Below are 12,064 nucleotides of genomic sequence, written 5' to 3' on the forward strand. Positions count from 1 at the left end.
GAGTAAGTTTAAAGACACCTTGTACTTGTAGTGCAAAATATGTCATCATCCTTTAAATGTTCATCCTATTTGACAGGCGTGACACAATCAACTACATCAACTAACTAGATCAACTAACGGAGAGAGTAGTATGTATCATTATTGCATAAAAGAATTGTGATTATACTAGTGCTAGTACATCATCACACTATATACTACTCCCTCCGTCCCAAAAAGAATGACCCATTTTGAATATATGCACTATTCATATATATTGTTTTGACCATATTTTTCTACTAATAAATAAAAATAAATATTAACATATAAGATGTTGTTAGATTCGTCTCGATGAGTATTTTCAAAATATCAATTTTTTATAATTTTTACTATTATACAATTAAAGATATTAGTCGCCAAAGTTATGCATTGACATGCGTGTTTCGGTCAACTGGGTCATTCTTTTTGGGACGGAGGGAGTAGTACTAGTACTAGTACAAGTCTATTCAATGCAATGCTCACACAGATGAAACGCTGTTGCTTTGAATCTTTTGATATCAATCTAATCAAAACAAACTTGAGATAATACAAATAACCTAAAGCAGAGTGCAAACTGCAAGAGTCAGAGAGAGTGTGACACAAAGAAGATCCCAAATCATCTGAAAATTAGATTCTTTTCATCATATGCCCCATCAATTTACACACTGAGTCTGTGACCAGCACAGAAAACCTATCATCACACTCACTAATCACCTTCACTCCTAATCTAATTTCATTAACCTAATTTCATTTCCTTTACAAATACTACTAATAACAAAATCAAACATTTTCATTTTTCTCTTCTTCTTAACACATTCATTCATCATCACACTTCATCTTCAAATGAACTTCTCGTTGAAGACATTGATCCATCCACAGAAACACCCATTGAACAATCTGAAAATTATAAAAATCATGATTATATTAAAAAAATCATAATTAGCATAATTAAAATCTTAAACAAAATGCTAGTACTATTTATTGAAAAAAATAAAAAATTACCTCTTGAGTTAAACGATCTTTTACAGTGAAGAATTGCACTTTGAATTCCATCATGCTGTTGAAGCAGCGTATCATCACTCCTATTCGCCGGAGAACCAACTCCGGCAACCGTGCCCGACGACCTACTCTTACCCAAATGTTTAGAAACCACTTTCATCCCCGTCGGAAAACTACCCTGTTTCTCTTTCCTCAAACCAACAGAACCCACAGCCGGTGACGACGACGGTGAAGCATTCACCGTCATACCATCGCCGGAGAATTTCACCTTATCACTATACCTCTTTGATACCTTAACATAAAGAGGCTTAATCAGCTTCAAATATTTCTGCAAAATCTCCTTAGAAACTCGCTCTGGTTTTGGTTCCTCTGTTTCATGATTCTGATTTTTGATACCAAAGTTTCTCGTGCTGTTAACTCTACTAAGCGTTGGTGTAGAATGAAAATCTTCAATGTTTAGTTTCACAGAAAATACTTTGGTTTCTTTTCTTTGATTCTTTTCACACTCTGTTTTTCTAAGTTCCTCTGTTTTTTCAGAACCAGTTCTTCTCTGTTTTCTGAACGTGAAGATTCTGAAACTCGGCGCTGATCTTAGTAGAGAAATGGGTGATTGAGGTTTCGAAATGGGTTCAATTGGAAGAACTTTTCTTTTCGAAATTGGTTCGTTAGGAGACAAAGGAAACGTTGTTTTTTGCGGAACATTATCAAGTTGAGTTTTTTCGTAGGTAATGCTTGATGTTTTTTGAGTTTTGGTTTGTGGGTTGTCGTTGGTTTTGTTGGTGTTGTTTTCTTTGTTGTCGAAATCATTCATGGTGAGTTCTAAGTCAAAGAAGGAGTCATCTTCATCTGATTCAGTGTCTGTTTCTACAACAAGATGAGGAACAGTGATGTTGCAGGTGGTGGTAGTAGTATTGTTTTTCCAGAACTTGAAGAAGTTGAGAGCGTCCATGGAGGAGTTTAAGAAAGAGAAGAAAGATGAAGTTGTTGGAGAGAGAGAGAGAGAGAGAGAGAGAGAGAATTTGTAGGTGAATTACTATGTTTAAACTTTGTTGTTGAGTTTTGGATTTTATAAGGACAGTTTGGTGAATGAACAAATGAAAAGAGAGTGTGTTATTGTTTAGTTTAACTTTTACTCGTACTTGGTTTGAAACTTTGAATACAGTAGCTAGCTTTGTGTAAGCAAAGCATTGAAAGTGGTGCTTTATTATGGAATCATCAGAAGGGGTTTAACTTTTGCTTTTTGTTTTTATTTTGCTGTGTTTTTAATGTTTATTTATTAGAGTAGTTCTTTTTTATTATGTTTATTTATCAAAAATAAATACTACTTCACCTATTGTTAGTTGGTTCATTGGTTGGTGGTGATTGGTGTCAGATTTGATAAGGAGGGTTACGGTTCTATCTCCTGCAACTATGATTGTGAGTGACTGAAATCACTTGATAACAGAACTGATTTTCGAACTAGACTAAATATATTACTTTTTAGGAGAATGTTAACTTGTGCCCTTAAGGCACATGTTAAGGAAGCAAAAATAGAAATTATTAAATGCTAATTTGTGCATTTTGACTTTTGATGCATTAAATTTCTTGTATCATTAAATGTTGAATTTCTATTTTGGTATATCTTAACATGTGCCCTTAGGGCACATGTTAACAAGACCCTACTTTTTATTACTCCCTCTAATTCTTATTATAAGAAAATGTTTACTTTTTAGGTTCATAGAATGTTTGATGTATTTAGTCTATATTATGGATCAAATACATCAAACATTCAATGAACCTAAAAAGTAATAAGGATTAGATGGAGTAATTTTATTTTGCTTATATTTTGGAACGAATAATATAATTTAAACTTTTATTTTTTTATTATTATATTATTATTACTAATATTAAATTTTGTTTATTGAATTTGAAAGTGGTCATTTGGACCTGAAAGAGAAGAGGGATCCATGTGTGGGGAATAGAGAGGGCCATGGATGGGATAGTAGATTAGTAGGGCATAGAGAGAAAAAGTGAGGTAGGAGTAGGACAACTGTGTAGAGGGTGTTGTAACTATGAGCTCAGTCTTTGCTTTGGATACATACAGTCTACAGAGTTATTATGATGAAGAAAACCTTACAGTTTTTTACAGATACATTTTGAAAACTGAGATTTGTTTGCCCCACTTCTGCTCTTTGCTTTGTCACACAAAGCCATTTTTGGGTTAATTATTTTGGATTATTAGCTTATTTTAACTAGCCGGTACACACCAGACACCACCGTATCTTCATTATTATTCTCTACGTCTCATTTTATAAAGTTATTTTGATTAAATGACATTGTATGTGTTTGGTTCTGCGGTGGACAGAATTGATTTTGATAGAATTGAGTTTGACAGAATTGATTTTGATAGAATTGAGTTTGATAGAATTGATTTATGTTTGGATATATTCATACAAAAGTGAATTGAACAAATAATTTGAGTGTAAAAATCAATTCTAGAATGAGAAGCTACAATTTCTAGCTTCAAGTAGAATCCATTCTGGAGGCAGAATCAATTCTAGTTTTGAGGAACCAAACAAGTCAGAATTCATTCTACATGTCCAGAATCAATTCTGGCTGCTCCAGAATTGAAACCAAACATACACATTATTATTTACTTATTTTGTTTTAGCCATACTTTCTCCATACCATAATATATGTTACTTTGCGAAAAAAATTTATACCACAATATATGTCGTTTTATATTATCAATGAAGTATTTAATGCTATTTTTTCTATTATACCCTTAACTATTTATTATTCTGTCTTCTTTCAATTCTTCAATTTATTGTAATACTTTTCTTAATCTCTTTTTTTCATACAACATCAATTATCTTTCTTAATATGTGTAAAATCGTAAAAGTGTCAAAACGATGTAGTACGGAGGGAGTATTTTTTAAATAATATATAGATATAAATATTAGGATATAAAATCTTGTTTGATTTGTTTTAATGAATATTTTCAAAATATCAACTTTTTATAATTTTTACTAATATACAATTAAATATATTAATAATCAAACTTGTGCGTTGGCAGACGTTTAGTAGTCAAACTAGTCCTTATATTTTGGGACGGAGAGAGTATTTTTTTTAAAAAAATTGTAGGGTCAGTTATGTTAGGAGACAAGCTAATCGGGTGGCTCATGACTTAGCTCAAGCAACTCGTTTTACTGCTAGTCTCTAAGTTTATAATTATTGTCCACCTTGTATTGAAACAACTATTATGAATGAAATGCAATAAGTTTGCTTGTGTAAAAAAAACAAAAATTTATGTTTTAGGTTTATTGAGAATTAACCTATAATGTAGGTCAAATATATAAGTTTTCAATTGATACAAAAAGTAGTTTTTTTACTTATAATAATTTATAACTGGAGCATGTTTTTATTTACTGGATTTGTAAATTTTTGTTTACAGTACTCATAGTTGTGTACTCCTACTTTCTTTTCTTTTTTTAAATTTTTTATTTTAAGTATTGTTGGTCAAAAATTTATCATATAGAAAATTTCATATTCAAACTTCTATTATGACATCTACTCTAATAGCATTATAAGTCCTTCAAAAAATCTAATAGCATTATAAAATACACTAGTCTCTTTAGTTTAATAGAGTTAGATTTTGAATTCGATCTTTAACTTGATCATACAATAGTACTATTAAAACTCTTAGAAAGAGTTTATTTTGCTCCCTAAATCTCACAAGATTCGAGAAATTAGTCTACATGCAAAGAATATTCAATTTATAACTAAAAAACTTCTATTCTCATGTGACAAATGTTAAATTTCTTTCTTTCTTTTGTTTGGTAGAAAAATGTTAAATTTCTTTTATTACATTAGTATAGTGACATTTTCTTGAGCAATCATTTAGTGGTTGAAGCTTTTGTACTGCTAGTACTATTTAGTCAAAGAAAAATCTTTTGTACTAACATGTGGTCAATGAACAAAATAGTAGATGTTACTAGTAATTTACCCGAGTGCTCTCTAACTTATGATATACGTAGTATCAGCAGTTAATATGATTGTTTTTAAAAAAAATATAATTGATATGTGTATCGGAAAAGTATCGGGTAATTAATGTTTTTTGATAATAGAAACGTAGGAGATGAGACCGATATAATTCGTGTTTAATGTTAGAATATGCTATGTCTTTTTTGCCTAGCATTGCTGCATATTTTTTTGGATAGTACTAATTGACCTTTTTTTGTAGTACTTAACTTACGGTATGTAATTGTCACTTGTTTGCTTATTTTGAGTAATTTAAATGTTAACTTTTTATCATTATTGATTTTAGTTATGTTTATATATCGTGCATTTATATATTTAATTTTAAATTCAATTTTTAAATAATGTATCTTGGCCGTATTGTATCGGGAATTTTAAAATTTTTCCTATATGTATCGGTATCTTGTCACGTATCAGGACTTCATGTATTCTAGCTAGGGCTGGGCACAACCGCTCCAACCCATTTTTAACCGACAGACCCAAACCGAAAAGGTATATTCGGGTCGGTTTTTACGGACCCGCGGATATTAAGGATTCAAACGGACGAATTGCGGTTGTAAGGTTTGAGCCCAAATGAAACCGAACCCGAACCGAAACTGTTACTATATTTATAATATTATATTATTATTGCTTACACTTGGTTGAAATATGCATTATCATCAGTCCAAATTCTATTTTGGCCCAAATTATGAATATCAATTATTAATATGATATTCACAATAAAGGTGGAATTTCAAGCCACTAGGCTACCTGACAAAAAAAAAAAATATGATATTCACAATAATCATAATATATAATTTTGTTATGAATTTGCCATAATTTTTTTATTCAAAAACTAAAAAAACAACAATATTCTTATTTTGTGCAACTATAGTACAAAACAAAGTTGGACTACAGCTACAAAAAAAAAAAAAAAATTGGACCAAATCGTTCTAATTTAAAATTTGAGAAAAAAATAAATTTTAAAAATGGTCAAAACTGTTGTACCGAACCGAAACTGAGTCAACCCGAAAACCAACCAAACTAAGTAATTGGTTCGATATTGAATTTATATATGTTAACCGTTGATCCAACCAGTTCTGAAGTTTGAGCCCGAAGCCGAACCGATCCGATGCCCACCCTAATTCTAGCCTAAGAAAGAATAGGAATACGATAACTTGTAATTATTAATGAATCATTAGAAACAACATGGAGCATGATTGATTAATTATTTTATCTTTTTAATTAGAGAAAAAATGGACAATAGAAAAATATAAAAGTATAAAGTATGGGATAGTAGTGGTGATGTTAGAGAATATGAATCCGATGTTATACAACTACATGCTGCAATTTTATAGAGATGCTGAGAATACATATGGATGGTAATGGGAAACTTCCAAAAAGTTAGAGGTAAAGAAAAGGAAAAAAAAAGAAGAAAGGATAGAAAGAAAACGAAAGATAAAAAAGGATGAATATAGAAAATAAAGGTTCAAAAAAAGAGAAAAAACGTAAGGTCTATCAAATACTTTACCTTTTTATTTTTCTTTTTTCTTTTACAGAGAGAAGACCAATTAATTAAAAAGAGTCAGAAAATTGGTTTGTTTTACAAGGCAAAGGAATTGGAGCACGCATGTTCTGTTTGCTTTTAGGACCCCTATACTATACTATCGACCATGCCCTAAGTTTGAAGAGGTCCTTTTGGCTTTGAATGAGCACAAGGGTCTAAGTCTTTTGCTTCAAAAGCTTTGACTTGTGAGCATGGTGTGGTAAGGTTGGTTAGTTTTGCACTCTTCCTTTTTCTATTGGACTACAAATGGTTGCTAAAAGGTTAGAAAATTTGATGGAAAAAAAATGCAAGCTCCAAAAGGAAAAATATAGACTAGTCAGCTTATAATTTTAATATTGGCAGAAAAAATGTGAATATTTAGTCTTAAATTTATTTTCTGTCCAAGAATTATGCATGGAAACTATAGTGTCCTTTTCTAATTGATTACACTAGCTAGGGATGTGTATTATGTGCACTCACCATCTTGGAATAGTCAAACAACTTATAACCATTTGATTGAAATTAAAATGGTGAAAAAAAAATAAATTAAAGTTAATACTCCATCCATCCCAAAATATAAGACCTTTTTAACTATTGCACGTCTTCAAAAAAAAAATAAATTATTGTACGTATAACGATGCACAATTTTAATCACTAATATATTTAATTCTCTATTAGTAAAAATTATAAAAACTTAATATTTTGAAAATGTTCATCAAAACAAAGCAAACAAGATTTTATATGTTAATATTTACATCTATATATTATTAAAAAAATATAGTCAAAACAAGATAAATAAATAATACATTTAGTTAAAGTAACTCTTATAAAATGGGACGGAGGAGTAATTTTAAACCGTGAACCATCCGATCTTATGTGGATACTATGACATTGATCGCCCATAATCCATAAGCCAAAACTCCTTAGTATATAGTACTAGTATATGGTCATAACATACAATTGGCATTTATAGAAGTGATTACTACTACTACCTCTTTTGCTTATTATAAGAGAAATTTTATATTTTAAGTTTATTGAAAAAATTAATGTATTTGAATTATACATTAGCTTTCCAATGAATCTAAAGTGTAAATTTTCTCTTATAATAAGAATTAGATGGAGTAGTATTTTTTAAGAAAGGTGGTTTAAAATATATGTAGGTGTAAATTTACCACAGTATTTACTACTTATTTGAAAAATTATCATTATGGGATTTGTTAACATATTTTTTAGAATGAGTAAATTAGTACATACTAACATACATTTGGAGTTGTAACCTCCTATGGCTAATAATACTATATCTTTTTTTTCTTTGAAAGCTGTAACAAATAGACCCGTGTAGTATATATTATTTCAACATAATTGCTTTATAAAATATATATCTTTCATTATTTTAAAGATTGCACTAGTAGAAAAATGACTTTTGGCTAAGAGATTCCACTACTTGTATGTGAATACCAGTAGTTAAAACCATTTGACCAAAGGATTCCACTACTGATATTTGTAAAAACCGACGTGGAATCCCCATAATTTTAAATAATAACTACAGTGAAAACCATACATACCACGACGGGTATAAAAAGACCCGACGTGGAAAGTGTATACTTACAACGTCGGCTGCGTTTACTACTGGCCGCGGCCAGTGGTGGAAAGTCTGTAATACCAGTAGTTGTATCTCCTTTCTGCACTAGTGTTGCGACGTGATTAGAAGGCCTTAAGTCAATTCAAACAGCATATGAATATTCATAAGCTATGCTTAACTATTTTGAGCACATTTCTAAAACAAAATGCACACTCCAGCAAATGATAACAATGTTAAACTACTTTATCATACTCCATACCTGGCTGAAATTATTTAAAATAATTGGCTAATGTTAGGTAATTAGTACTTTATCATCAGACACAAATTTTAAATTTTAGTGTAAGTATGACAAAATGAAGAAAGGAAAAATTATTAAGAAAGGAAAAATTAATTAGTATATTCCGAGAAAGTAAACTCACTTGGGTTGGTTTAGTGGTCTTGACTTAAAGTTTTGGAGTATGCTTCTTTCAAGGTCTTAAGTTTGATTCTCTCTGATATCAATTTTGGTGGGTTAGTTCATACAGAACAAAATAAAAAATAGAGTTTCCATAAGTGGACGGTGAGATTAATTTCCTCGAATCAGTCGGTCCTTCGACCTGATCCTGAATTTTCAAACCAAAATAAAAAAGCATTCCTAGAAAGTGAAATGTGAAAAAGATAGATAATAATAGTATTTTTGGCACAATTGATGAACAAAAGTAAAGTTTGAATGTACTTCTTCTAGGATTTGAAGTATTGCATTCTCACCAAGTGACCTACAGATAATAAGTCTAAATTCTGCAATGTACGTGTATATACTTGGAGGAAATGATCATGAACTTTTGTACTCTACATTGGAATATTTTGTGGTCCTCTTCTATAATTGCTTCAATTCACTGTTTTTCCTTGAGATTCTCTCTGATCAATGACAATGGAAAATCAATATCTTAACTGCTTATAAATCTTTTGCACAGATATAAGACATTCACAAAAGAACAAGCTATATCTTAACCAATTAACCAAGCTCAAATTATTTACTTCTCAAATGTAGCTTTCAAAAGGTTCTGTTCTGACCCAAAAACAGCTACTAATTACTAACTTTTGGTTACAATTGGGTGCTCTAGATTAAATCCAAAAGAAAAAACATATGACAATCTGCATTCATATGATTCTTATTCTGTTGGGAAATGTTGATTATTACTAATTATTTTTTCATTAAATCATCGGTGGAGAATATAGTATTTTAATAATTCAGAGTTCGTCAAAAAGTAAGGAAAGTTTGATTAAGAATCATTTTTTTTTGGTTTACAATGGAGTCGATGATCGAATCCAGAACCTCCAGCATATTATTCAAACTCCCTCACCACTAGACCAAACCTAATGACTTAAAATCGTTTCTTTTTTGAAATCAAATTCGGACTCTTTCAAAAATTCATTTTTAAAAAGAGTTTAACTTATGGTTGTATAATTACATGACAAAGGTCAATTATAATTAATGGTCATAAAGAGCTCTTAAAAAGGGTTAAGTCATCATATGATTGGTCCAGGCCTGGTTTTGGCCCAGGGCAAGCAAGGCCCGAGCCCAGGGCCTCCAAAAAACCAGTGCCTTAAAATTTTTTTGGCCCATCATGTTAACAACGATTAAGTATTTGCGCTGAGATTTAATTTACATGAGAGGACACTAACGCAGTTGGCTAGCACGCATTGCCTGAATCAAGAGGGAGTGGGTGCCACTCCTAGTTGTGGCAATTTTTTGTTTGGATTTTATTAATTATCTCTTAATATTTTATTTATCGTTTCAATTTCAATGTTGCGGAATATGAAAAAAAAATTGCATTTTTTATTAGGGTCCATTTTTATTATTTGTCCTGGACCTCCAAAATCTCGGAAACGACACTGGATTGGTCCGCAAAATGACATTGGCTATAAATTATTAGGTTTGGTCTAGTAGTAAGAGATTTTGGTAGAATGCATGAGATTTTGGATTCAATCTCATTGGACATTGACTCCTTTGCAAACCCAAAAAAAAGACAATATTGGTCATGAAAATTAAAAAATTTATGAATCTTTTTATAGTTTTTTTTTTCTAAAAAAAAAATTGTAATGTCTAATTCACACATCTTATAAGATTTTTGTCTAATGTGAACAAATATATTAGAAACTACTCTATTTCTATTATTAAATAAAATAATACTACTATACTAGTATGTTATAGAATTGCAAGATAATGTTAAAATAAACTAATTAGAAACTTTATCTGCATCTATTAGCAGCATGAGTTGTCTAGTTTTTAAAATTTTAATTCTAGTCAAGCTATGGTACAAATATTAAATATGTGGAGAAAGAATTTCAAAAGGAGATAATTAGAATGTCTCGTTGTTTGGAATATAGGTAATGAAGAAAACATGAGTATTAAAAAACATGGAATAAAAAAATGAATGAAATAGTCGTAGACTCAGCTCAGCAACAAATTCTGCCGTAGAAAGAGGAATCAATCTCTAATCGTGCAACCCATAAACTAGACAAGTTTCCTTTTGAAATTGGCAACATATATGCATGTGTGTATTTAAATCAGAAAAATGAGAATTGAGCATGGATGAATAGTATGACAATATTGCATAATAGACATTTTATTACTATCTTATTGCCAAAAATTAAATAAATTATGATCTGGTCAAAGATAATCTATCATAGCATGGTCAATACTCTTGGTTAGACATATATCGGTTGTGATGATCTGGGTTTTATGTTTGCCAAAAGATATGATTAATGTATAAAAAATAATTACACATAAATCAAAAAGTAGATGAACAATAAGCTGGAGCCGCTAAATCTTTCTCAATAACAAAATTCAATCTTTGAAAAATTACATCCATGAATCTAGGCGACACAACATTACTATGCATGACCTTTTAAACTTTTTTTCAAAAGGTTTACAACCTCTGGTGCTAGAAAACCAAAAGTGTCGAATGTAAATGGTATAAAAACATGTTAACTTTCAGAACACACTTTCTCATATTTGACCATTTTGCTTGAAAGCAGCTTTCAGGGCCGTTCGTCTCACAGTAAAATCCCCGACCTCCGGTCCCACAAGTGGGGAAACTCAAATCAAATCTACACAAGTATGTTTACCACCTACCTATCCATACACAAGAGCATCCGATGTACGAAGTGTTGATCTTCCTTCTTGTGGGTTAGTAAAAAATTCACTTATATATTTTTCTTTATGTTTTGTTTTGCAAAAAATAGAAGATAACTAATAAACTATAAAACTAATTTACAACAAATAATTTATAGTGAATGATTTATAATAACTTATAGCTTATATCAAATAAACTAATTGAATTAGCTTGTAAACTTGAGTGAATGATTATTGTTTTTTAGTAAAAAAAAATAAAAATTCAACATTTGTAATCTCTTTTACCTATTTTGTTTCTAACAAATACTACTATTAGGAAGATGAGTTTTCCTATTAAGTCATAGCTAGAGTCATCGTCATGGAGAAAATTAATCTTTCCCCAAAAACCAAAATCAATACTATAACATAACTGTTAAGTCAATTTAAAGATATCCATTTCTAGCTTCCATTAAAAAAGGAAATAAATCTTAGAAATGAGTATAGGGTCTAACTCATCCTTACAAAACCGGCTTGTAAGGTAAGGATTGCCTCTAGTATATAAACACTTAGTCAGGCCATATCTCAACCGATGTGGGACTTTTAACACACCCCCTCACGCCCAGCACTATTGGGCTTGGTGCGTGGATATAAATGGTAGGTGGCCCGATAGCGGAAACCTGATAACAGGTGGCCCAACGGATCGAGGAGAGACTCTGATACCATCTTAGAAATGAGTATTGGGCCTAACTCATCCTTACAAAACCGGCTTGTAAGGTGAGGATTGCCTCTAGTATATAAACACTTAGTCAGGCCATATCTCAACCGATGT

The 12,064-nt window shown here is 30.8% G+C and overlaps 1 protein-coding gene across 1 annotated transcript; it reads right to left on the reverse strand.

The window, feature by feature from the left end:
* Nucleotides 1-631: 631 nt before the first annotated feature.
* Nucleotides 632-2,160, reverse strand: LOC123903301 (membrane-associated kinase regulator 5). Its single transcript, XM_045953262.1, has 2 exons — nucleotides 1,018-2,160; nucleotides 632-912 (listed from the first exon to the last, which is right to left on the reverse strand). Exons 1-2 carry the CDS (start codon nucleotides 1,961-1,963, stop codon nucleotides 842-844), a joined length of 1,017 nt encoding a protein of 338 aa, XP_045809218.1. The 5' UTR covers nucleotides 1,964-2,160; the 3' UTR covers nucleotides 632-841.
* Nucleotides 2,161-12,064: the final 9,904 nt, after the last annotated feature.

The sequence above is a fragment of the Trifolium pratense genome, linkage group LG1 (assembly GCF_020283565.1).
Source record: "Trifolium pratense cultivar HEN17-A07 linkage group LG1, ARS_RC_1.1, whole genome shotgun sequence".
Classification (NCBI taxonomy): domain Eukaryota; kingdom Viridiplantae; phylum Streptophyta; class Magnoliopsida; order Fabales; family Fabaceae; genus Trifolium; species Trifolium pratense.